General features: G+C 40.0%; 3 protein-coding genes and 1 pseudogene across 4 annotated transcripts; 2 read left to right on the top strand and 2 right to left on the bottom strand.

Annotated features, from left to right (window-relative positions):
- The first annotated feature begins 256 nt into the window (after positions 1–256).
- Positions 257–8,059, top strand: LOC143858027 (mitochondrial import receptor subunit TOM9-2 pseudogene; annotated as a pseudogene). The gene is made up of 2 exons (XR_013238843.1): positions 257–603; positions 7,834–8,059. The product of XR_013238843.1 is annotated as a mitochondrial import receptor subunit TOM9-2 pseudogene (transcript).
- Positions 8,060–9,960: 1,901 nt separating this feature from the next.
- On the bottom strand, positions 9,961–12,552 carry LOC143857671 (putative disease resistance protein At1g61300). Its single transcript, XM_077368108.1, has one exon. It carries the CDS (start codon positions 12,550–12,552, stop codon positions 10,093–10,095), a length of 2,460 nt encoding a protein of 819 aa, XP_077224223.1. The 3' UTR covers positions 9,961–10,092.
- A 2,723-nt stretch (positions 12,553–15,275) lies between these two features.
- LOC143857670 (aspartic proteinase Asp1-like) lies at positions 15,276–18,848 on the bottom strand. Its single transcript, XM_077368107.1, has 7 exons — positions 18,562–18,848; positions 17,277–17,519; positions 16,931–17,173; positions 16,158–16,302; positions 15,867–16,067; positions 15,663–15,732; positions 15,276–15,578 (listed from the first exon to the last, which is right to left on the bottom strand). Exons 1-7 carry the CDS (start codon positions 18,747–18,749, stop codon positions 15,469–15,471), a joined length of 1,200 nt encoding a protein of 399 aa, XP_077224222.1. The 5' UTR covers positions 18,750–18,848; the 3' UTR covers positions 15,276–15,468.
- Positions 18,849–19,784: 936 nt separating this feature from the next.
- Positions 19,785–24,924, top strand: OGG1 (8-oxoguanine-DNA glycosylase 1). Its single transcript, XM_077368788.1, has 5 exons — positions 19,785–20,616; positions 22,786–22,996; positions 23,494–23,811; positions 24,043–24,093; positions 24,299–24,924. Exons 1-3 carry the CDS (start codon positions 19,871–19,873, stop codon positions 23,758–23,760), a joined length of 1,224 nt encoding a protein of 407 aa, XP_077224903.1. The 5' UTR covers positions 19,785–19,870; the 3' UTR covers positions 23,761–23,811; positions 24,043–24,093; positions 24,299–24,924.

Genomic DNA, 24,924 nt, shown 5'->3' with positions numbered 1-24,924 from the left:
AGCACATGTTTATCAAAATGTTGGAGCGCTGAAATCATTTCCCTTAAGGGATGCAATGCCAATATAGATCCTCTACAGATCGGATGGTTAGGATCAACTCATGGAAATGATTTTTGGGGCAATCTATTTAGGTCGGGTCCCATCAAATGGATGGTTTTGATCATCCTATGGTGTGGGACCGTACGTAAAAAATAATGGACCATAAGGCCTTTCATCATATAATTTAACTTACTAAACCCACTCTCTCTCTCTCTCTCTCTCTCTCTCTCTCTCTCTCTCTCGGATACAAAAAATGTCTCAGAGCAAAAGACCTTCTCTATCTCTACCTAGTACAAAAACCAACAACGAAGGAATCGTAGCTAGGGTTTCAACCTCATTCTCACAGTCTTCAATCGTTCATCAAGGCAGAAGAGCTGCTACTGAAGCGACTTTTGCCGCCAAAAAACTCCTCAAAAGCACCGGAAAAGCTGCTTGGATTGCGGGAACAACCTTTCTCGTACTCGTAGTCCCTCTAATCATCGAGATGGATCGAGAACAACAGATGAACGAGCTCGAATTGCAGCAGGCCAGCTTGCTTGGAACCCCCTCTAAATGATTTTAAAGGTAACCCAAGTTTCTGATTTTAAATCTATTTAGGTGATGTTTTGAATGATAAGCTTAGGGTTTTATTGTTTTGAGTTTAGGCCCTGTTTGAATTGCAAGAAAAAAACGTTTCTGATGGAAAAGTTTCTTCTTTTTATGGTGAACAAGATCTGGTACTCCGTTGGGTCGTATTTTATCTATTTAGCTGATGTTTTGAATGATCATCTTAGGGTTTTAGGGTTTTATTGTTTTGAGTTTAGTGAATTTGTTTATTAGGGTTGTTGAGAGGAGAAGAGATTAGAGTGAAAAGGAAGAAGTAACGTTTTCTCCCCCTTATTTTAGTATTTATATATAAAGAGAACATACAAAGACCACTATGCCCTTAGGCTATGCAATACACCTTCTAACACTCCCCCTCAAGCTGGAATGTATATATTGTACATTCCAAGCTTGTTACATATGTCACTCAATTTTGTATAGCTTAAGGGCTTTGTGAACACATCTGCTAACTGATCAGCAGATCTCGTGAAAGAAACATGAAACTCACCTCTTTGTATCCTTTGGCGAATGAAGTGGCAATCAACCTCTATATGCTTGGTTCTCTCATGAAAGACCGGATTGGTAGCTATATGAATTGCAGCTTGATTGTCACAATACAGCTGAGCTGGAGCAGATGAAGAGAAACCAATCTCTGAAAGGAGAGAACGTAACCAAATAAGCTCCGCGCTGGTATGAGACATAGCACGATACTCTGATTCGGCACTCGACTTGGAGACTATGTCCTGCTTCTTACTTTTCTAGGACACTAGATTGCCACCAACAAAGGTGCAATATCCAGTGGTAGATCTCCTATCTGCTGGAGATCCTGCCCAGTCTGCATCACAGAAGCCTTCTACCCGGGTATGACCATGCTTCTTGAATACGAGTCCTTTCCCTGGTGCTTCTTTCAAGTAGCGAAAAATCTGAATCACTGCTGCCCAGTGAGAAGTACGGGGTGAGCTCATATGTTGGCTGACTGAGCCAACAGCAAATGATATATCTGGACGAGTGACTGTAAGATATATGAGCTTACCCACTAGTCTCCTATATCTGCCAGGGTCATCTAATAAATCTCCTTCTTCTGGAAGAAGTTTCTCATTTGGGTCCATGGGAGCAGACGCAGGTTTCACTCCAAGGTGACCTGTCTCCTCAAGAAGATCTAGTACATATTTCCTCTGTGAGAGGGAGAGACCTCTAGTAGAATATGCAACCTCAATGTCAAGAAAGTATCTGAGACGACCCAAATCTTTGGTTGAAAACTCGTTCTGCAAGAAGGTTTTCAACCTGCGTATCCCCTTTGAATCACTGCCTGTAATGATGATGTCATCGACATATACTATCAATAGCACACAACCAGTAGTGGAATGAGAACTGAAGACGGAGTGATCAACTGCACATTGCTTCATGCCATAGTGCATGATAGCATCACTGAATCGTCCAAACCAGGCTCTAGGAGACTGCTTGAGACTGTATATAGACTTCCGCAACCGACATACTGAGAAGGACATCGCCCCCTGAGCAACATACCCAGGAGGTTGCTCCATATACACCTCCTCAGTAAGCTCACCATGTAAAAAGGCATTCTTGACATCTAACTGATGCAGAGGCCAGTCATGTGTAACTGCAAGAGATAGAAGAACACGAACAGACGGAATCTTAGCGACCGGCGAAAAAGTCTCTAAATAATCAACACCAAAGGTCTGAGTATAGCCTTTTGCCACCAACCGCGCCTTAAGGCGCTCAATAGTACCGTCAGGTAAGTGTTTGACGGCATAAACCCAGCAACAACCAACTGGTCGAGCCCTAGGAGAAAGAGGAACTAACTCCCATGTCTTATTGGCCTGGAGGGCCTCCATCTCAAGATCCATGGCCGCACGCCATCCCGAATGATCAAGTGCAGCTGATAAAGACTGTGGCAAAGAAACAGAGGACAAAGAGGAAACAAAACTCCGAAACATCAGGGTGAGAGAATCATATGAAATAACAGAGGAAATAGGGTGAGCAGTACTGTGAGAACGAGTACGAGAAGCAATGAGAGAATTTGAAGAAGTAGGAGAGAGAGGTACCTGAGATGTGGGGGGGTGATCTCAGGCTGCAAGGACGATGGCGCAGGCAGAGGAGGATGAGCTGTAGATCTCGGCCGACGAGGATGAGCTGTAGATCTCGGCCGACGAGGATGAGCTGTAGATCTCGGCCGACGAGGATATGTCTGCGGAGGAGCGGGAGGAGGAGCCTGTAGTGAAGAGGAGGGATCACAAACATGAATAGTCTCATGAACTAATACAGGAGGGGATAGGAGAGGAGCCGGAAGGGTGGGGAGGGGAAGAGGAAGGTCCGAGTCAGGAACTGTGGAAGGAGTCTCATGAGAAGATACAAAGTAGGACTTAGACTCGAAGAATATGACATCGGCAGACACAAAAGACCGACACAGGCGAGGACTGTAACAGTGATAACCTTTCTGGGTACGGGAGTACCCAAGAAAGATGCATCGTTCAGCCCGAGGGTCCAGCTTATCAAAGCCAGGACCAAGGTGGTGAACAAAACACACACACCCAAAGACCCTAGGGGTGATAGGAAAGGGGTCATGACCAGGGTATAACACATCAAAGGGGGAAGAGCCACCAAGAACCGAGGATGGAAGCCGGTTGGCAAGGTGGCATGCAGTAAGAACAGCATCACCCCAATAGCTCTTGGGAACTCGCATCTGAATAAGAAGAGAGCGAGCCCCATCAAGTAAAGAGCGCATCTTCCTTTCAGCCACACCATTCTGCTGAGAGGTGTGAGCACAGGAAGACTGGTGGAGAATACCCTGACTGGAAAGAAAATCCTAGAACCCATGGGTAGTAGAGAAATATTCTCTAGCATTATCTGTGCGCAAGCATTTGAGGGTACAATTAAACTGATTTGTAACCTCAGAATAAAAAGTACGAAAAACAGAGAAAACCTCAGAACGATCGTGAAGCAAATACAGCCAAGTCATGCGAGAATAGTCATCAATGAAAACAACAAAATATCTATATCCAAAAATAGAAGGAGTTCTCAGGGGACCCCATACATCAGAGTGCACTAAAGCAAAAGGGTGCGAGGCCCGACTAACAAGCCTAGAGGGAAAAGACACACGGTGGTGTTTTCCAAGTTCACAGGCCTCGCACTGGAAAGACTGAATAGGAACATAAACTATAGAGGTGCGCCGTAAGCGCTCAATGCATGGATGACCAAGGCGGCAGTGCCACTGGTAGGCGTCGACAGAACAGTGTAAAATGGTACGGGGGGGACCTCCATCCAGACGATACAACCCATCTACCTCACGTCCTTTACCAATCGTCCTCCCAGTCGCAAGATCCTGTAATAAGCAATAAGATGGATAAAATGAGACATAGCAGTTAAGATATTTAGTGAGCTGACTGACTGAAAGTAAGTTAAAGGGAGACTGGGGAACACAAAGCACAGAGGAGAGGGTAAGGCCAGGGTAGGGAGAGGTACTCCCTGTACCAGAAATGGGAGTAGTACGGCCATCAGCGAGGGTCATAGACTGAGAGGAAAGAGGGTGAAAAGGCCTGAGTGATGATAGAGTACCTGTCACATGGTTCGAGGCTCCCGAATCAATGATCCAGGAGCTCGAGCTACTGAGAAGAGAGGCAGGAGTGCTATCTGGCTGTGCAAAGCCAGCAATTGGGAGGATGGGCGGCCAAGCGTAGGCGCTGGAGCTCATCATAGTCGGCCTGAGTGAAAGACAGTACAGCTGGGCTGGAGCCGAAGGAAAATGCTCGAGGATCAGAGTCTTCCAGAGTAGAAAGGTGCGCTGATCGCCCGAACTGAGATGGCAACGGGGGACGACGCTCAGGATATAGCACATAACAGGTCTCATCACGGTCAATGTGTACAATATGGACGAGGTCGGCCACCATATCCCCTGCCACTAGAGAAATCCGTACCCATGGTACGTCCGCCACGGCTAGAGTCACGGCCACGGCCTCGGCCAAACATCCCATCACCACGGGCAGGACGATCTCCTACTGCATATGCCGCGGTAGCATGACCATAAAAAACAGCAGGAGTAAGAGAGGCTCCACCTAGACACTGTTGTGCCCGCTGATAGACCTCCTCGAGGGAAGGCATAGTGCAAGAACCATAAATCTGCTGGCGAAAAAACATAAACTCGGAGCCCAAGGTCTCAAGAAACTGAACAACTCGAAGCTGATCCCACTGCCGAGCGGCGACGGCTAAGTCTGTCGTTAAGGGCATAAAAATATCGAACTGCTGAAAGTGAGAGACGAACTGACCATAGTATGTAGAAAGAGGGGTGTCACCACGCCGAAGATGCATCCACTCAGAATATGTGGCACTAATACGGGAGAGGTTACCGACGCCTGAAAACATAACCGCAGTATGATCCCAAATCCTCTTTGCAATCGGAAGCTGCATCATAGTCCCTGAAATATGTGGGTTCATACTCTGCCAGAGTAAACTACAAATATGAGCATCATCCGTTTCCCACTGCTCATAAGTAGGATCCAAAACCGCAGGAGGGTCACAACGTATGGTGTAGACCTTCCTTTTGGCAATGAGATAAACTTCCACCGCCACTTTCCAATTCATATAATTGGAACCATCAAGTTTGACCGTGGTCGTCGGGAGGAAGGAGGCATCACCCGATGAAGTGGAAATAGGGGTGGAAGAAGAAGATGTTTGCCCGAGAGAGGGATTGTCTACAATAGGAGGATCCATAGAAGGAACGAAGGCGAACTAGACAACACACGACGTCAAAGTAAGGGACAAGAGAAATGAGAAGGCCTCTAGGGCATAAAGATACCACTATGTGTGGTGAGAGAATGTGGCGTGACTCCGACGAATGAGAGGAGAAAAAAAGGACATAATAGGGCCTCTAGGGCAGAAATGGAGAAGATGAAAGGTCAGAGTCGCGGAGCGAAGAAGAAAAAGAGGGGCGGAAGAAATTTAGACCATAGAGAGAAAGAGGGTTAGAGATTTAAGGTTTCACGAGGGATAGGAAATGGGATTAGTAGGGAAAAATTAGGGTTTTAATGAGGGAAAGGAAGGGAAGGGTGAAAATGGGAAGAAAGAGAAAGAGATTGGGGTGGAAGAGAGAGAGAGGGCGAGGGAGGAGGAGCCAGAGGCCGGAGGTGAAGAAGAGGTCAAGAGGCTGCGTCTGTGAGAGAGAAGAAGAAGAGGCTGTCGCGTCTGCAACTTAAGAATCGATCGAATCGTCTGCAAGTTGCAGCGTGAGAGACTGAGGGAGAAGAATAAGAGACTTTTTCGTGTGAGAGAATGAGAAAGAGTCGACGTCGATCGAATCGTCTGCAAGTAACTTGCAGCATTTGCTGAGAAGAAAACCCTAAAAACTAAAAACTCAAAGCCTGGAGCGTGAAAGTAAGGCGGAAAAAGAAAAAAAAAATTGGGCTGGTAGGGAGGAGCGTGATGGAGGGAGGGAGGAGAGAAGAAAGAGAAGGGGAGCTTCTCCAATGGTCCCTAGGGCACAAAAACCCCTAGGGCTCTGATACCATGTTGAGAGGAGAAGAGATTAGAGAGAAAAGGAAGAAGTAACGGTTTCTCCCCCTTTCTTTAGTATTTATATATAAAGAGAACATACAAAGACCACTATGCCCTTAGGCTATGCAATACACCTTCTAACAAGGGTTTTGTTGTTTTGAGTTTAGGTCCTGTTTGGATTGCAAGAAAAAAAAAACGTTTCTGATGGAAAAGTTTCTTCTTTTTATTGTGAAGAAGATCTGGTACTCCGTTGGGTCGTATTTTATCTATTTAGGTGATGTTTTGAATGATCATCTTAGGGTTTTAGGGTTTTATTGTTTTGAGTTTAGTGAATTTGTTTATTAGGGTTTTATTGTTTTGAGTTTAGTGAATTTGTTTAATATTAGGGTTTTGCTAATCAGTGTCCTTAAGCAGAAATTAAATGCTCTTGGAAACATCAATTTGAACATTTTTTGATAAAAATTCTCATAAAATGTGTAGAAGTCTCAAAATATTTGTAAATTGATGTTTCCAAGAGCAACTTTTATGTTGGAGAGATTATATTAGGGTTCTTAGGGGGTTTCTTGTTGAACAAGATCCGGTCCTCCATTGCGTCGAATTTTATCTATTTAAGTGATGTTTGGAATGATCAGATTAGGGTTTTATAGTTTGGGTTCAGTGAATTTGTTTAGGCTATTGATATTGGCACTCAACTCAACTCAACTCAACTCAACAAAGCCTTTGTCCCAAACTAGTTGGGGTCGGCTAAATGATTCCTTTAGAAAAAATTCATGAAAAAACTATTGATATTGGCACTACAATGTTTTAATAATTAGGCAAAATCAGCTTGTCCTTTCTGTTTTAATTGGCTTGTGACAGCTTTTTGGGAACTATAATAACCTTTTGCAGCTGTTTAAATAATAAAAGACAAGATGAGTTAGTACAGTTATCAAAACATGGTAGTGCCATTGTCAGTAACCTTTGTTTATTAAGGTTTTATTGTTTTGACTTTTGAGTTTAGTGAATATGTTTATTAAGGCTACTGATGTTTGCACTACCATTTTTTGATAATGGCACAAAGTCACCTTGTCTTTTCCTTTGTAATTGTTAATGCAAATATCAGTAGCCTTCATTACTATAACAGCACAACTTTTATGTTGGAGCGATCATATTAGGGTTTTTACATGGTTTCTTGTTGAATGGATGCAAGTATGTCGAAGTAACCAGGTTAAGGGTTTTTCCAGTGTTTGGCCGGGAGTAGATATATAGCTCCGGTTTGTCCCAAATTGAAACCTTGCTTTGATTCCAATTTTTACATGCCTAATTGTCTGTAACACAAATAAACAAAGAAAACGAGAGAAAGAAAAGGGAAGGGTTGATTCGAGGCAACTAGATCTCCTAACGGTTTAGTTCGAGAGGAACCATAACTCTCCTGAAACAAAAGTTTCTGTTTTGCTTGCAAATTCTCTTCCTTTTCATTAAGATATAAGTCATGAAATACAAGCAGAAAGGATTGCCATATCACTACCCTATTAACCCACCTACATGACACATAAGCGATAACCAACACCCATAACTTTAAAACATATAACCACAACTAAATACTAACTAACCCCATATACACCACTAACATGCACTTACAAGTTTCTTCTAAATTGGTTTATTTAGGCGGGTCTACAAATTTATGTGAACAAGGTCTGAAAGTTCTATATTTTTTTTTTTCAGGTTTTTTGGATTTAATGAGGGGTTCCAAAAGTTCCCCTGCAGATGATCAGGTTAGAATTTTCTGATTTTGGTCTGAGTTGTATCAAGTAATTTCTAAGTGAGCATCACTTGCTTGTGGAAGTATTTATTCGAGTAGCAACTTTGTCATATCTAATTTGTTATAGAATTTTGATTTGGAAAATGATTTGTGATTCAATTGGTCTTGCTATCTATTGTTTTTCTTGAATTTCTTTCCAAAAGTGCATTGAGCTTATCAATTGTTACCCTGGAGGTAGAATTAGAATGAGCCATAATATAGTAAATAGCATTAATTTACTTGGTTTTGTAGCATTAATAGCTAGGAACATAACAGAGAACATAACCTTGGATAGGATAGAATGGAAGAAAATGATCCACGTAGAAGAACCCAACTAGAACTAGGATTAGAGCCGGGTAGATTCTTATTACCTTCTTCATGAATTTTTTCTAAAGGATTCATCTAGCCGACCCCAACTAGTTTGCGACAAAGGCTTTGTTGAGTTGAGTTGAGTTGTTGTAGCAGAGATTCAGTTTTGTAGTAGTCTGGTATTATTGGAATGTGGCACCTTGCATATAGACTTTCCTCTCTATATTTTTTGTGAATATTAATTTATTAAAAACTTTTAAAAAAATATGAATTTATTAAAAATAAAAAGAAGAAAAACATCGGCAAGGGCCTAGATGCCCCTAACTCCCTAAGCCAGCTGCAACAAAAGGATAAATACATCAATGGGTAAAATTCAGAAACAATTGGGGATGCAAGATCTGTTCCAGATTTGGTCTGGTCATCGGATTTATCATTTGCCGAGCAGGGCATGCGTGCATACTTGATAGACAAGTAGACCAAGGTTTGCAGAGGTCACAGATACAGTTGGTAAGATTTGTGAATCTCTACGGTCCAGTAGACTTTTGCAGCTCCCAAGATATGACATGAGCAGAGTCATCTTCCACCCACACACAACTCTTTTTATGTTTGCTTCAATTCATCACTATGCAACAATCCTTGCTCTATAGATTCCTAATCCCAATATAAAACTTTCTCCCCACAGACGTAGGAGTGTACATGGAATAGAATTTGAGACAAATATAACAATTTCTGTCACACCCATTGATTTTTCATAATTCCAATCCCTCACCGTGTTGCAATAACAGTCCCTATATTTTTGAAACCTTAGAGCTTGCCAATTGACTGAACCATGAGCACCTTAGCTATCTTAGAAGCAATGGTGCCCAAACTAGTTATGGTGTTCTATTCTGCCATTTGTTATATTCCAAGTCTTACATTATAAAAGCTTCCCCATCTACGAATCTCTCTTGGGCTTTTCCTTTTCTTTTCTTCCAACAAGCAAAATAGTTAATCGAATAAAATTAATTAAGAGATCATCATTTCAAAAAAAATAATATGTTAAGAGACTACTAACTGGTCTGCACAAAAACAGAGTGTAACAATAGGTGTACACCAATGTATAATTTCAAGTCTTGAGGAATTAAATTTTGCAGCAATATGTGCTCGTTTATCTTCTTTGAACTCTTTTGCTCTGTAGATATAAGATATTTACCTGCCCCATTGAGAAGAAAGAGACAATATGATCTCCATTTCCCAATATTTGGATAATTGTCTCCAATTTAGGTTCCATTTAATCTCAAAACAATTAAAGATTTTATATCCACAAGGCTGCAATTGTAACCTAGGTTAGTAGCTTTACCTCACTTAGTGCCAAATTGTTTTTCCTCTTTCACATTTTTTTACCAGCACCCAACCAAATAAAGCACTGCGTTGTCATCCTGTTTTTGGAAACTCCCTCAAATTCAGTGTTGTTTATGCCAATGATAGTGGTAGATTACAAGAAATTCCAAGCTAGGGAGAAACTGAGATGAAGATATCATTGTATTTGAAATATTGTACTTGTGCCAATGGAATGATAATTTGATCTTGGGTATTGGAGACTTCATATGGATTTGACAAGGCACTTGGCTTTGATGGGATTTTCTTCGCCATCAAGAAAATATTCTAGAGCTTAGACCAGGTCTTTGGACAATTTTAACAGGCACTTGGTGGAGGACTGAGCTTTTGTCTCCAATGTTGATGTATGCTCGCTTACATGTAAAAGAAAAGTACAGTATCACTAATCCGAGCCTATACAAATCATTCAAAAAAAATAAAAAAATCCAAGCCTATACAAATTGAAAAGTCATAAAACAAAAATTTAAGAAAAATAAAAGAAAAAAGGGAAAGAAGAATTACAAACTAAATGGATCTTGATCCTGAAAACGGATATGGTTCTTGATGCCCATATCTTCCCATACAAGATTATTCCACCAGTTCGTCTCTCCTGAAACTTCTGGTGTAGTGTTTGGATTGCCAACATGAAGAGGTAGCTTCCGTAGCTTTGGACATCCTTTGACTCTCAACTTCTCTAATGTCGGCAAATACCCATTGCAAATACTCTTCAATTTTGGTAGCTCCCAAAGCCATAAAGTGTGCAACAATGGGAATGCATCTTGGCCTGCTTGGTCTTCTTGGAACAATGTCTCCAATCTTCTGCAAAATTTGAGCTCAAGTATTTGTAGCTTTTCAAAGCATATACCCAAAGAAAATAAATTCACAAGCCCTTGACAAGACTCCAGATAGATGTGATTTAGAAGTGTAAAGCTTTTTTGCCCAAAGATACCCTTGCACAAGGTAGTTAGTTTGGTAACATGGTAAACCCATAGCTTCCTTAGGCACTGCAATACATTGACATTTCTGCCTTTTCCAACTATGAAACTCTCCATTTGATGGCATTTCTCAATCCGACACTCTATAAGTTTTCCCATATTTTCAACACCTAAATCCGATAGTGTTATAATGAAATGATTATTTTGCAGAGAAAAGAATTCCGTGTTAAAGAGAATTCCTCCAATTCCATCGAAAACACCTTTAGTAGCGTGAACCTCTAAACATTTGCTATAGCTTGTAGAAGGGTCGCGATGTTTGATTTTGGCCTTTGCAAAAATGTCACTGTAGTAAAATTGGTCTCTTTCGAAAGGATCATCGCTGTCTTGCCGTTCGTTGTCCTCACGCCATTCTTCACATGCACACACATAGAAATAGAATTTCTGAAAGTATCCTTCCCACAAGTGAGAGTTTGCATCCAATGTTTTGAAAATATTTGTGTCACTTACGGATATACAATGTCCATCGCTACCTCTAATTTGAGATTGTCTTGGCAAATCAAAACAACATTGGTTCCAATTCAACTCTTTTGGAAGCCATCGTATCGCATTCCAATCAACAGTTGTAAGATATTTTGTGTCTAGCAAGTCTAGACGTCTTAGACGTTTCAATTCTGCAATACGACGGGGGAACTCTTTGATTTTGGTACCCGAAAGATCAAGCACCTCAAGATTTTCAAGTCCGTATAATCCAAAAAATAGTTCCAAGGATCCACAACCCCTTAGAGAGAGTTGAGTGATGCCACGCCTGCCTGTTTTTGTTGAAATGTCTAGCACATGAAGGTTGGGCATATTCTCAAAGGATACCTTTGAAGTCACACGTTTTATTGTAGCCTCATAAAGATCGAGGTACTGAAGTTCTGTAAGGGCTTGTATTAGAGGCAGTGGAAGAGTTTCCAAGTAGGGACAAAATTGCAATGAGAGCATGCGGAGGTTACACAAGCAAGACAGAGAGGAGGGCAACGATGTGATGTTTGTAACGGATAGGTCAAGGACTCGAAGGCTCTTCATGTGCTCAAAGAACAAATCAGGGATCTCCCTCAACGGATTGTGATCAAGCAATAAAGTGGTGAGTCTAGAACATTTGGGAGGAGTAGTGGCGAAGGAGAGTCTTTCTATTTGGTTGCGGCACAATGAGATCCTCTCCTTGTCTTCCCACTCGGCAATCTCGGGAGGTTGTTTCAGTCCCAATTCACATCTCGCCAGGATTCTATGACGATTACTTCCTCCTCTACCTGGGTCAGTAGCGGCGGCAAATATCTTGGACGCAATTCGATTGGGAATTCTTGTCCTATTATTATCCTCTTCTTGTAACATACATCTTTCCTTGAGCTCATCCAATAGATTTTCAGCAGCCACAACATGGTGCTTTACCCATCCAAATCCACTGATAAATCCCTCCGTGATCCAATAAGCGATCAATTCGTCTTTATAAGCCGCATGCGGGAATAGCAAACAATAAACCCAACATTCCATGACCACCTCTCCGGTGATGCGACCTTGAGTTCCAGGTAAGTTAGCAGCCACATCAATAGCCTCCTGGACTAACAAGTCCCAAGCATCCTCCTCTGACAAAGACTCCCATCCTTCTTCCTCTATAATTCTATGGGTTTCCATTACAGAACATACTTGTTGGACTGGAGTAACAATCACAACCTTGCTACCCAGAACAAGTTGATCTTCATATATCCCCAATTTGCCTAGAACCAAGGGTTCATGAACTTCATTTAAAATCAGGAAAATCTTCCCATCTTCCAATGCCGCCTTGATTCGTATTTCCGCATCTTCCTCCCTACGACTTCCCACACGGATCCCCAGCCCCTCCCCGATTTTCCTCTGCAACTCCCCAGTTGAACTCTCGCCTACTGTTACCCATATTGGAAATTCAAAGAGATGGGATTCTTTGGCTTCTTCCATCACCCTTCTTAAGAGCCGTGCCATCATTATCCCCACCACACCATTCTCTTCTCTAACTACAACACCCATCTTAACGACATTTGGATCTCTCAGACTTTCCCAGATACGTTTCCTCGTGCGCTCAAATACACGCCCCACCCCTCTGTTTGCATTTCTGTTTGTGTTTGTTTTGCGGACAACAACATTCAGGCCTTCCATCTCTCTAATATTTCCTTCCGTCTCAATCAAAATATACACACTTCACTTGCAGTTGTAGTTGTAGTTTCATAACCTATAAAAGAAGATAATGACCACACTGGAATCCATCATAACATAAACAAGAAAGAACACTATCCTAATGGTATGTAGGATCAAATCCTAGCTCCCTTCATCCCTGATTCTAATAGTTAATTTTCAAATAAAGGATGCCAATATCAACATGATGGGTTGTAACTGTAAATTTCTCTCTCTAAAATAAGATACCTCCTTACATATTAGAAGATTTATAATTATATTTTTCTAATAATTTATACTTAGCACCATTCAAAAAGAAAATAATTTATACTTACTGTAGGGAGCTTATGAATGAACTTTTAAAAGGAAAATAATAAGGAACTGTATTATATGTTGAGAGAACATTTCCTACACACTTGTGTAGGTAAGTTACCTACACACTACCTTAAAATACAGTGGGGGGCCACATTGTTTGGGTGATCCAAACAATTCATTTGAATGGTCCTCACATAGATAGGGTGTCCACAAAAAATCAGATCCACAGGATCATTCTAACCATTCAAACTATGGAGGCAAAAAATGGACTAATTTGTGAAGGTTTATACACGTCTATTTTACCTCCACAAATCGTAGGGTTGGGATGATCCTATGGATCTGATTTTTTGTGGACACCCTATCTCTGTGAGGACCATTCAAATGAATGGTTTGGATCACCCAAACAATGTGGGCCCCCACTGTATTTTAAGCTAGTGTGTAGGTAACTTACCTACACAAGTGTGTAGGAAATGTTTTCTCTGTTATGTTTTAGTTTAGGAAAAGGCTACTGATATTTCCACTACCAATTTAATAATGAGACAAGCTCACCTAATATGGGAGAGAAGCCTTAGCCATTGAGGGGAGGATAAAGAAGCACTAGACCAGGGGACAAAGAGAATGGTGATTTGTTTACGCAGCTCGCCATAGCCATTGATAGTGAAGAGAGTAGTGTTATGAAATCGGAAGAGAGATGTGATTGCCCAAAAAAGGGTGTTGATTTTTTCCATTTTTTTTTAGGAAAATCTGTTTGTAACAAAGAAAAATCCCATGATCCGGTACAAGATCAACGGTCTTGATCTCACATCCTCATTGTATATCTTCCACTCAATAACAACTAGAAGATAAATTATCAGAGATATTCTCAAATTTTTATAGGGAAATTATATATTCGCCCCTTTTTCTTCTCAGGGCCACCCCCTTAAGTGTAAAAAGTGCAGTCATAATTACACTTAAGAGGGAGTGATCTTCACCTCTTGGGAAGAAGGGTCGAATATATCACTTCCCATTTGCTAAACTCTAATATGAAAATTTTGGGTCTCTGATGTACTATTCCCCAACCAAGGAAATCAATGGCCATGATCCCATCCCGAACGAAGATCTTTTCTTTATTAAGCTTGATTCAGGGGCTGGGATCACCCATTCATGGTGGGACCAATGGAAATTGATTGGAATAGTCGGTCCCACTCGATCAATTATCCTGATCATTACTCATGTTGATCGGCGAGATCCAATCCACTCAATTAATGTCCACCAAAAAAAATAAAAATCAATGGTGGATATTCTCTTGGATTGAAAGAAAAATGTTTCCCAGGAATTTTTTTTCTCAGGAAAGTTTTTTTTTTTTGTTTCCTCGAATTAGAGGAAAATGATATGGGTATGGCTTATTTAGAGGAGTATCATTATAAATAAATCTTGAATTGTGGTGAATCAAATTACTTGGTTTTCATGTGTAATCAAACAAAAGAAAATAAGAAGGTAATTACCCGAAGATTTGGCTGGTCACCGAGCACCACTTTGTTAGCAGCAACTGATTGGAAAATAAAATACGAGGATGTAATCTTTTCCACTAATTAAGAAGCCTCGGGCAATGATAGAAAAGCTTTCTCAATGTGTTTCAAGCATAAATAAGATGAAGAAGTAGCTTACTACTTATAACACCTTAGAATGGGTTTGGGATTCTTTTCTTGATACATGAGAAGAATAGTCGTAATTAAAGAAAACGAAATGTTAGGAGAGGGGGGGAAATAAAGGAGGTTTCTCTTTTAAAAGAGCGAGCATGTTCTAGTCTCTTTAGAGCAAGGAATTAATTCTTCAAAAAAAATTTCCCTTTTTTTAGTCTCTCTCTCTCTCTCTCTCACACACACACATACACACACGAAAAGTTAGAATTTATTAAATCACTAGCATTCATGGCCCATGCTATGCACAGGTGCAAAATAGTGGGCCCCACCCATCAGAACATGAAGTATCAATAGTGGGCCCCACCATATAAAAACATGAGGTGTAAATTGTGGGTTCCGCCTTATACATGGGTCAGGGGGAGATGGCAGGTTGCAATCTGTACAGAAACCAAATCCATTGTTTTTTCTATCAATTGGGCTTTGTTTGTTTTGGATTTTGAGAACCGATTGTGAGTCCGAAGTTGATTATTGGAGTCAAATTTAGCTTTAATTTTGACTCCAATAATCATCCATTGTCAAAATTCAAAACAAACAGGAATGCTGCTTCCCCATATTATTTTTACTGCACACACTTTCATGTAGTAGAAAAGAAAAATAATATCCCCTCCTGTTTCCCTTTATGATATTTGAAAGTGTGTATTTACATATTGACAATAGAAAACAGAGGAATGCTGCTTCCATTTATTTTTTTTCAGCTTTTAACAATGGTATGTTTAGAAACGATAATCTTCTGTTAAGAGTCCCATGTTTGTAACATGAGGAGAGGCTGAGAGCGTCACCGTAGAGCGATTCCAGACTCGGTAAACTGGTCACAATTCGTACGAACCCATCCAATCCGTCGGCTTTCGTTGTCATAAATCACCATCAGATCTTGAAGTGATATATCTAGTACCCATGAAGGAAATGCCAATTAATCTGGAAATACATATAAATTGCAAAGTCTAGAACTTCGAGTTTTAAGAATTTTACCTCCAATAATGTTCACTTGCAACCTGTTTTCGGTTCCATCCAGAATCCCCAAGCAAACATTTCCATGTGACTGATGAGCAAAAAGACTTGGTTAGAAATCGATTCAGTCAATGCAGAAGCAGTCTTATTTGTATAATTTTTTCATTGTTTTAATATATACACACAAAGCATAAATTATACATCCTTGGTTTAAGATGAACTTACTGAAATGATTAGATAACCTTCAGGGGGTATTTCCAGCTGAGCTCTCTTGTCATTTGCAAATGTCAGTACCAAGGACTGGAAGTATTTCTTGATATCAAGGATGGAATTGAACTTTTCCAGACCACTCCAACATAGTGGAAGGGTTGTGTCCAAAGTTTTGTCAATTGGCTTTCCAGACAAATCATTTTGCAGCTGAAATTGGCAGCATCAAACGGTTTTTGTAATGCTAAAAAGATCTTAAAACAGAGAGATTTATAAAAGATAAGAAACACGTTCTCTCTTGTTTCAGACTCTCGCCGCAGAAATGAATGTTTCGTAAGTCCCAGAAGTAAAGTAAGTGTAGGGGGTCTCACTGTCGAATACTAGCGGAAAATTGCTAACATCAAGAGGTTGATTTCTGAAAGTGAGATCCGCAGTACCGGCAGAATAATGTTTCCTAGCAGAACGTCAATCATCCATCAAAAGGAGAGATTTCAAGTAAGAAAAACAAATAGTTGTTAGAATTTGGTAAATCAAAATTAATGTGCCTTGGTAAGTGAAGTATCATTGTAGTATTGTACATATTTACTATGCATTCAAAAAATAAAAGTCTTTATATGTTCCCTAGAGTTACAACCAAAGTGATTAATGTGGTTAGGATTAGGAATCTTACAAGTTGTTTGTCTATATACATTTAGCCCATTTGTGTAGAAAAAAGAAATCGAAAAATGGTAAAGTGTAGAGATCATTTGGATAACAAGAAGAGGAAAAAGTTTTCTTTGAAGTCATTTTGATATATATTAAGGAGAACTTATATGATGCCCGACCGTCAAAATCAGACGGGCTAGGTGGCAAACCACCTGGCCCTTGGATTTTTACGGTCGGGCACCATATAAAAACTCATATATTAAGTATATATGTTGGCGTCTCTTCTTATTCAAAGTAGAGCTCTACACAGGTCCTTGGCCGTGTATCTCCGTAGCTCCTTCATAGGTTTTTTGCATTACAAATCTGCATATTTTTCACAAAAATCCATTTTTATTGGGGCTAACAGTTTTATGGGAACACAGAATGAAGAAGCTTACTGCAACATAGTGTTGGACATTGGTGTCCAAGTCACCCCTGAAGAAGGAATGTATCTGTCTCCGAAGAACAGATACCCTCCACCCCGTCCGCTGAAACAATGGCCGATCACATTCTGTGTTAGGCCCATATCTTGTATCTGAGATATGATGCTGATGCCGGATCCGTCATTGCGTAACCCGAGTAGTCCATCCAAAGGGGTAGATGGGGTTTCATCGACAGCCTCCTTTTGATAGTACCCACATCTATAGACATAAACCAGATAACAAACATCTCTGAGAAAAGAAATGGATTTGAAAGAAGAGGATGATGGTGTTGAAGTTGCTCAGACACAATTATTCGTGTTACCTGAAAACTAGATTGGATCGAAGGAGGGAGCCATTGGTGAGGCGGAGGGAGAAAGCGTCCCTAACAAGAACTCCATTGGAAGAGCTTCGATAAGCATACTCTACCGCGTAGTGGCATGGGTCATGAGGGTTCTCGAATTCATGATTTTGGTTGATGACAACACAGATGGGGTCATCGCAGTGGACTAGATTCTCCGGTTTGAGCTTGTACAGTGATGACCCATGACACAAATTGAATGAATTTCACAAGCAAACACTTGAAATCATATCAACATATAGAATTAAGTAAATTTGAAATCAGTTATTAAACAAATGAAGCCATGAAAAATGACTTGGAAATTGGTTACTCATCTTTCTTGACTACCGAGAAAGGCCTGTCTTCTTGGATGATCCATGACGTGAATTGAATGAATTTCACAAGAAAATGCTTGAAATCGTATCAAGATAGATAATTAAGTAAATTTGAAATTACTAATCAATCACACGAAGCCATGAAAAAAGGACTTGGAATTTTATTCATCATCTTTCTCTTAAGAGTACTGATACAAATCAAATTTACTAGTTGTATAGAGAGAAAAGATGAAATGCCTATCTTCTTGGATGACCCGTGACACAAACTGAATGAATTTCACAAGAAAACGTTTCAAATCCTATCAAGATATAGAATTAAGCAAATTTGATATCAGTTTTCAATCAACAAAGCCATGAAAGGACTTGGAAATTGGTTCATGAGAATTAAATAAATTTGATATCAGTAATCAATCAAACAAAGCAATAAAAAAGGACTCCGAAATTGGTCCATCATCTTTCTTGAGCACTAAAACCAATCCAATTTACAAGTTGTATAGAGAGAGATGATGAAATTTCTCTCTTCTTGGATGAACCATGCCACGAATTGAATGAATTTCACAAGAAAACGCTTGCTATACTATCAAGATAGAGAATTAATTAAATTTGAAATTAGTAATCAGTCAAACCAAACCAAAAAAAAAGGACTCGGAAATTTGTTCATCATATTTCTTGAGTACTGATACAAATCAAATTTACTAGTTGCATAGAGAGAGAAGACCAAATGCTTGTTTTCTTGGATGACCCACGACACGAATTGAATGAATTTCACAAGAAAACACTTGAAATCCTATCAAGATAGAGAATTAAGTAAATTTGAAATTGGTAATCAATCAATACAAGCCATGAAAAAGAGACCCTAAATTCAACCCAAATCAAACAGAGAGACATAAAGAGAATCATCAATTTCAGAAAGAGACAAATGAGTTTTGATTTACCCTTGAGGATAAACATTTCCCTCGACTGGCAAGACGATTGAGGAACCTCGAACAGTCCTTATGACAGAGAAATATGATGTGGGTTTCTCCTTTTCTTGCTTGTTTTCTACTGCATTGCAGTGTCCATGAAATGTAATGGCCATAACCATTATCACAAACAAAAGCTTACACCATGCCTTTCTTCCCATCTCTCTCCTTTTTTCCTTCCTCTGCAACTTATCTTTTGTACCGGCTTGAAAGTCTATAGAGAGGATGAAGAGGACTAAAAATCGTATGTTTCTCACAGCAGATTCTGTTCTCTATTTATTAGGAGCGAGCTATAGGGGACTGACGGAACAATCTCATGTTGTGGGCCCTACTTACAACATCATACCCATAATTATGCCATCCTGTACGTCCGATCAATTGGGTTTTTAAGCATTGAATGTGGACCTTTGATAATTTTCTCAATTTGTTCAAGTCATCGATCTTGTTTTTGGAATTTTCCTTATAATGGGTCCTACCATATGGATCATCCAACGTATTAGGGACGGAGCAAATGAGGCTAGGACTCTAGGAGGGGCAATTGGTTGCCAGGCCGGGTGGACCCGCAGGTCACCCGGTTTTTTTTCTTTGTTTTGATGTTTTTATTCCCATACTGTAATTGGATGATCCAAACTGTCCATGTGATGGGCCATAGCGTAAATAGGTTGGTGCCCTAAAAGTCAGGATGATCCTAGCCCTATGATCTATGGAGGAATTGCATATTTTTATTTATGGAAACCTCTATAGATCGGAGGGCTAGGATCATCCTATGGAAATGACTTTTAGGGCACAACCTATTAAGTTGTGTTCCATCACATGGACGGTTTAGATCATCCTACAGTGTGGTCTGTACAGTACTTTATGTAAAATATGGGACTATAAGGGCTTCCACCATATAAAATCTAAATCATTTGGGTTTTTATGGGCACCCACAAGTCCGCCCGGCCTAACCAATTTTTGACATGACCCATACGGACGGGTCACTCACTAGTGTCCTCGACCCCGTAAATTACGGGCGGGCCGGGTGGACCCGCGGATCCGGGTCACTTCTTGTCGGGTCTAGAAATGCCTTATTAATTTTAAGTCATCTGAGCTCTCTCCCACCTGCGAGATGTCTTCTGCGATGGTCCCTAGCAAATCCCTTGTTATATTCCTCCTTTCATTTCTGAAAATAAAGATAAGAAACACAGGAAAATCACAGAAAAGATAGAGAGAGCTTGATCTCAAAATCTAGTAGAGAGAGAGAGAGAGAGAGAGAGAGATTTTGGTTGCTTCTCTATTCATCATGAAGCCACCAAAACCACCAACACCACAAAAAATCCCCACCATCAAACCACAACCCACATCTCCTATTCCTCCTCCAACACCCCCAATAAACCCCAAAACCCCAACCCATCTCAACCCCATCAAACCATCCATCCCACCCTCCAAAACCCAAAAAAACCTCACCCCCAAATTCTCCCACATCCACCCCCTCCAACCCCTCCAACCCTGGCAAACCCTCAACATCTCACCTTCTGAACTCTCCTTACCCCTCACATTCCCCACAGGCCAAACCTTCACATGGAAACAAACATCCCCTTTCCAATTCACAGGCCCCATCAATTCCCATCTCATCTCCCTCAAACACGACATCAACGGCTGTGATCAGTCCTCCCCCTTTTCCTACTTAATCCACCACTCTCCCAATCCCCTCCAAGCTAAGGCTTCTCTCTATGACTTTCTCAATCTCACCATTTCTCTTAATGACTTGTTTAAGTCCTTCTCAGAATCTGATTCCAGGTTTGCCCAATTGGCACCGCATCTTGCTGGGGCCCGCGTTCTTAGGCAGGACCCAATTGAGTGTCTATTTCAGTTTTTGTGTTCTTCTAATAACAACATTGGGAGGATTACTAAGATGGTTGGATTTCTTTCTTCTTTGGGTGAGTTTTTGGGGACTGTTGGGGACTTTGATTTCTATGAATTCCCGTCTTTGGAGCGATTGTCGATGGTTTCGGAGGCTCAGCTTCGCGAGGCCGGTTTTGGTTACAGGTTTGTTTCTTATTCACATTTTGTTTAATTCGCGAGTTTCTATTATTTTTTGTCTTGGGGATGTTAGTTGAAATGGAAGTTATCCCACAGTTTAGCTTGGTGTGGATAGAATAGAAATACAGAGCAGTAAAATTATGTACTGAATTTGGTTATTTCGACAGGTAGAGGTAAATGTACTTGCTGACTAATTTCATACCATATAGGCCTCAGACCGATTTTCAAGCTAGTTCTGTTGTTTCTAATTATTTTTTCTTGTTAACTATTGAGTGATTGTTTGGTTCTCCTTTGATCTATTACTTGTAATGAGAGGGGTCTTGAACTATTCCTATGTTTGTGCTTTGTGGGGATGGCTCTAGTCTATAGAATCATCAAACAAAGAGCCATAGAGTGATTTGGAATGAAATGAGAATGCATGGATGTTGGCATAATAAGTAGAGCATTAGGTGTTGCAACCCAATACCTAATTGCCAAATTACAAGAGTTTGAGTAAGCACTATGCAGCTTGCTACCATAAGAGAGTTTTGTTCTGTAAGAACTCTATACCATAGTTACTAGGTTGGGAAAAAAATTTTGGGATCGAAATGTGAAATAGAATTTGAAAATGTGGGGGAAATTATATAGGGAAAACAAGTTTGAAAGGGATAGGAAATCGTATGATAACGTATTGGGAAAGACGTTGGAAATGTTTGGGAAATGATAGAGAAATATCTTTTTTTAATGGTAATGATAGATAAATATCTAGGAAAATTCATTTGAAATGGGAAAACGCTCTAGCATGTTTTGGGGTGTCATATTATAGATCTCATTCATATTTGGCGATCAACCAATTCTGATGCAGATGCTCTAGCACGTTCTGGGATGACAAGGGAGTCGATCCTTCATCTTCATCTACCCATGTGAGATGGTTTTACTCCCGCAAATTGTTTTGTTTGATTTTCACTGCTCCAACCCTGCTAGAGTATCTTTTCCATAGTTACCAGGGATGGGAAACAAATTCGGGAAGCGAAACGTGAAACAGAAATAGGAAACATTTGGAAAGGGGAAATGAGAAACATAAAAACAATAGAAAATCATACGAGAAACGCATTGGTAAATGTCTTAGGAAACATTAGAAACGTTTCAAAAATGACAGAGAAATGTCAATGAAAACATGTGAAAGACAAGGAAAACACGAAATATATGGTTTTGTAGATTTAAAATTTGTTAATTTCGAGTTTCTATTTGAATATTTTTTATATTTTATAACAATATATGCCTTTTGTTTTCCTTTTTAATATCTATTCGGCAATTTTTTGGTGTATTTTTTCGTAAGCGATTTTCGTAAGTTTCACACATGTTTCCCGCACATTTCAGTATGTTTTCTACGAGTTTTTCATACGTTTCTAACACATTTCGCATAAGTTTCTCATTTTTTTTATGTCTTTCCCATGCATTTTGGAGACGTTTCGTAAATGTTTCCCCTATTTCTTTCATCATGTTTCGGAAACATTTCCGAAACACGTTTTAAGCGAGTTTCCCACCTTCCCTTGGAGTTTCCGGCTACTAGGATCCAATGTTTAAAAACTCCCTGACTCGGCAAGGAACTCGCCCGAGTCGACTCCTTTTCGCGTTCCGCGTTGCACCACATCCGCGTTCCGCGTTTTGCCCTACAAAGTCAATAAACTCCTTTGACTCTCCCGAGTTATGACCTTGTTAACCGTGTCAACCGCGTTCTTGGCCGTGTCCGCGCCTAGTCGACAAGGATTTTTCTTGGCCACGTTCCGCGTCAAATCCGCATTTTTAAACACTGCTAGGATCCCTAATCTATCTATTTCTTTTTCTTATTTAAGTTTCATTGTTTTATTCTTCGCCCCTTTCATTAATAAAATTTCACTTTCTTTCTTCTTTCTTATTTTTACTATGCACTATATGGGAAGTGGATTAGTCTGTAATATAAGAAATTAATGTATCCATCATAACAAAGGCTTTAATTATCTCAATGGAGTTAAGTTTTCTCTCATCTATGACCTTTTGTCCTGTAAAGATAAAGATGTGTGTTTATATATCGTTTTTGCTGAACTCTTGGTGACTATTCTTTTCCATTTCTTGTGTTCACTCTTTGACGTTCTGGAACTAATTCTTGTTATTGAGACCATGTTTAGTGATTGATGCTGGTTTACTAATGAGCAGGGCCAAATACATAGTTGGTGCGGTTAAGGCTTTACAGTCAAAGCCTGGTGGAGGTGCAGAGTGGCTTTCTTCGCTTCGTGGCTTGGAGCTCCATGAAGTGGTCGATGCCCTTTGTACTTTGCCAGGAGTTGGTCCCAAGGTTGCAGCCTGCATTGCCCTTTTCTCTCTCGACCAACACCATGCTATTCCTGTTGATACACACGTGTGGCAGGTGACTTTTTCAGCTTTCCATCAACTAAAAGAATTTACATAAAATTGTTAATGTGCTCTTCTTTCATGTTATTTACTAAAGTGCCACAGGGTAACAGAAATGGTGCAAATTTTTAAATGTTCTGAAATGTCCACATCCCTCTCGGACACAAATCAACACGTCTTTTCTTAGAGACCTCTCTCTCTTGCTCTAGATTAGGATTGTCAATTAAAGAAGATTTATGCTCAAAAGGATTTTTATTTTTTTTTGTCTTTGTCTATATATATGAAAGAACAATCACCTAACCAATATTGACGCAAAAGAGAAAAAAGAGGATATGGAACACGTATCCCACACCCTAACCTTCATAAAAATAAAATTTATCTGTAGGTTTGTACAATTGTTAGGCACTAGCTCACCGTAAATAGCGTATGTATGCTCATGATTTTTGTGCTATTATTTGTCTTTTGATGAAGTTTTGATATGCTATGCTCATGTTTGCCATGGATTGTGTGAAGATTGCAACTCGATACATCACCCCGGAGCTTGCAGGTGCACGTTTGACACCTGCTCTTTGCAGCCGTGTGGCGGAGGCATTTGTAGGCAAATATGGAAAATATGCTGGTTGGGCCCAGACTGTACTCTTCATTGGTGAACTACCATCGCAAAAGGCCCTTCTACCATCACATTTGTGCTCTATTAAGGAAACTAAAACGAAATCTACCCGTAAACGAAAACTTGGGAAGCTGGAAGTGTCCATTCAGTTCTTGTCCGATAGTTCCTAAACTTTTTCGGCGGGAATTAAATGCATGTCTTCAAATTGCATATTTGCAGAGGTATGGTTAACAAATACACTTTGGAATTACTCCATTCTTCTTTATGAAGAGGAAAATGGGGCAAAAATGTTTTTTTGGTTTGGACTTTGGAGAATAGAGCTGGCTTAGTTTTTGCTACTAGACCAATTCAGTTATAATAAAAGACGATTCTTTCATATTGATGGTCTTCTTTCTCTTCTATACAACTTTCCATTTTACTTAATCTCAGACATTTTTTTTTCATAATTGCAGATTATTGAGAAGAATTATTGTGGATGCTGCACTCCGATCACAAACAATTTGGTAATTTACCGGTGTCTCTGTCTCAAATTGGAGCACTTTTTATGTAACAGCCAGTCTTGTCTTAGGTCCTGATTGGGTATAAAATATAATTTTGATGCATAACTTTTAATCCGCAAATGGATTTTGACTATATTGCATATAATTATGTTGCAAATTATGTTTGATTGCATTTGTATTAAAATTTTGTTCTGCGTAAATGATTCAGTGGTGCACACACGCGATTACTGAATTACCACATGGTTCTTCCTCTATCACCTTCTTCATGCAACCAAGCACAAAGTGGGGTTCTTTCCCTGGATACCAAGTGAGCATATGAACTAGCTGGAGCCATCCTCAGATAGCACAAATGCAAAGCGCGCTGATGGAGAGAACTTCCAGTTGGAGATCCTTGATCAGATGATTGGACCCTACATTTGAAGGGTATGGAGTGTTTTTTTCATTGATGGATTGTGTTCATTCGTTTCTGTTGATGAATTGATGCATCTGAACTCATGTTGAAGTGCAAGTCCATAGCCATTTCTTTCATTAAACAAAAATTTCAAGGTCGTCTCCCAAAGAATACTTATTGCAATCGAAGTTTCATTCTGAAATAACTTTCTTTGTATTGGGAAGTGTATCTATCTTTGTTTCTATCAAACAATACATATACTACTATAGTGGGAAAATATGGGGTGTCATGTGCATGCCTCCGGGCACCCCGAATTTGTGATGGGATGCATCTATTATTTTAGGGTTTTAAGATTTTTGTTCAGAGAGCCTTACAGACCAATTCTATGTTATGGGAACATACTTTCCTTCTTGATTACATAAATTCAGAGATTTTTGGTATGA

The sequence above is a fragment of the Tasmannia lanceolata genome, unplaced genomic scaffold (assembly GCF_043159265.1).
Source record: "Tasmannia lanceolata isolate RefF3 unplaced genomic scaffold, GAP_Taslan_0.1 ptg000025l, whole genome shotgun sequence".
Lineage (NCBI taxonomy): Eukaryota > Viridiplantae > Streptophyta > Magnoliopsida > Canellales > Winteraceae > Tasmannia > Tasmannia lanceolata.
This window is presented reverse-complemented; position numbering and strand designations above follow the sequence as displayed.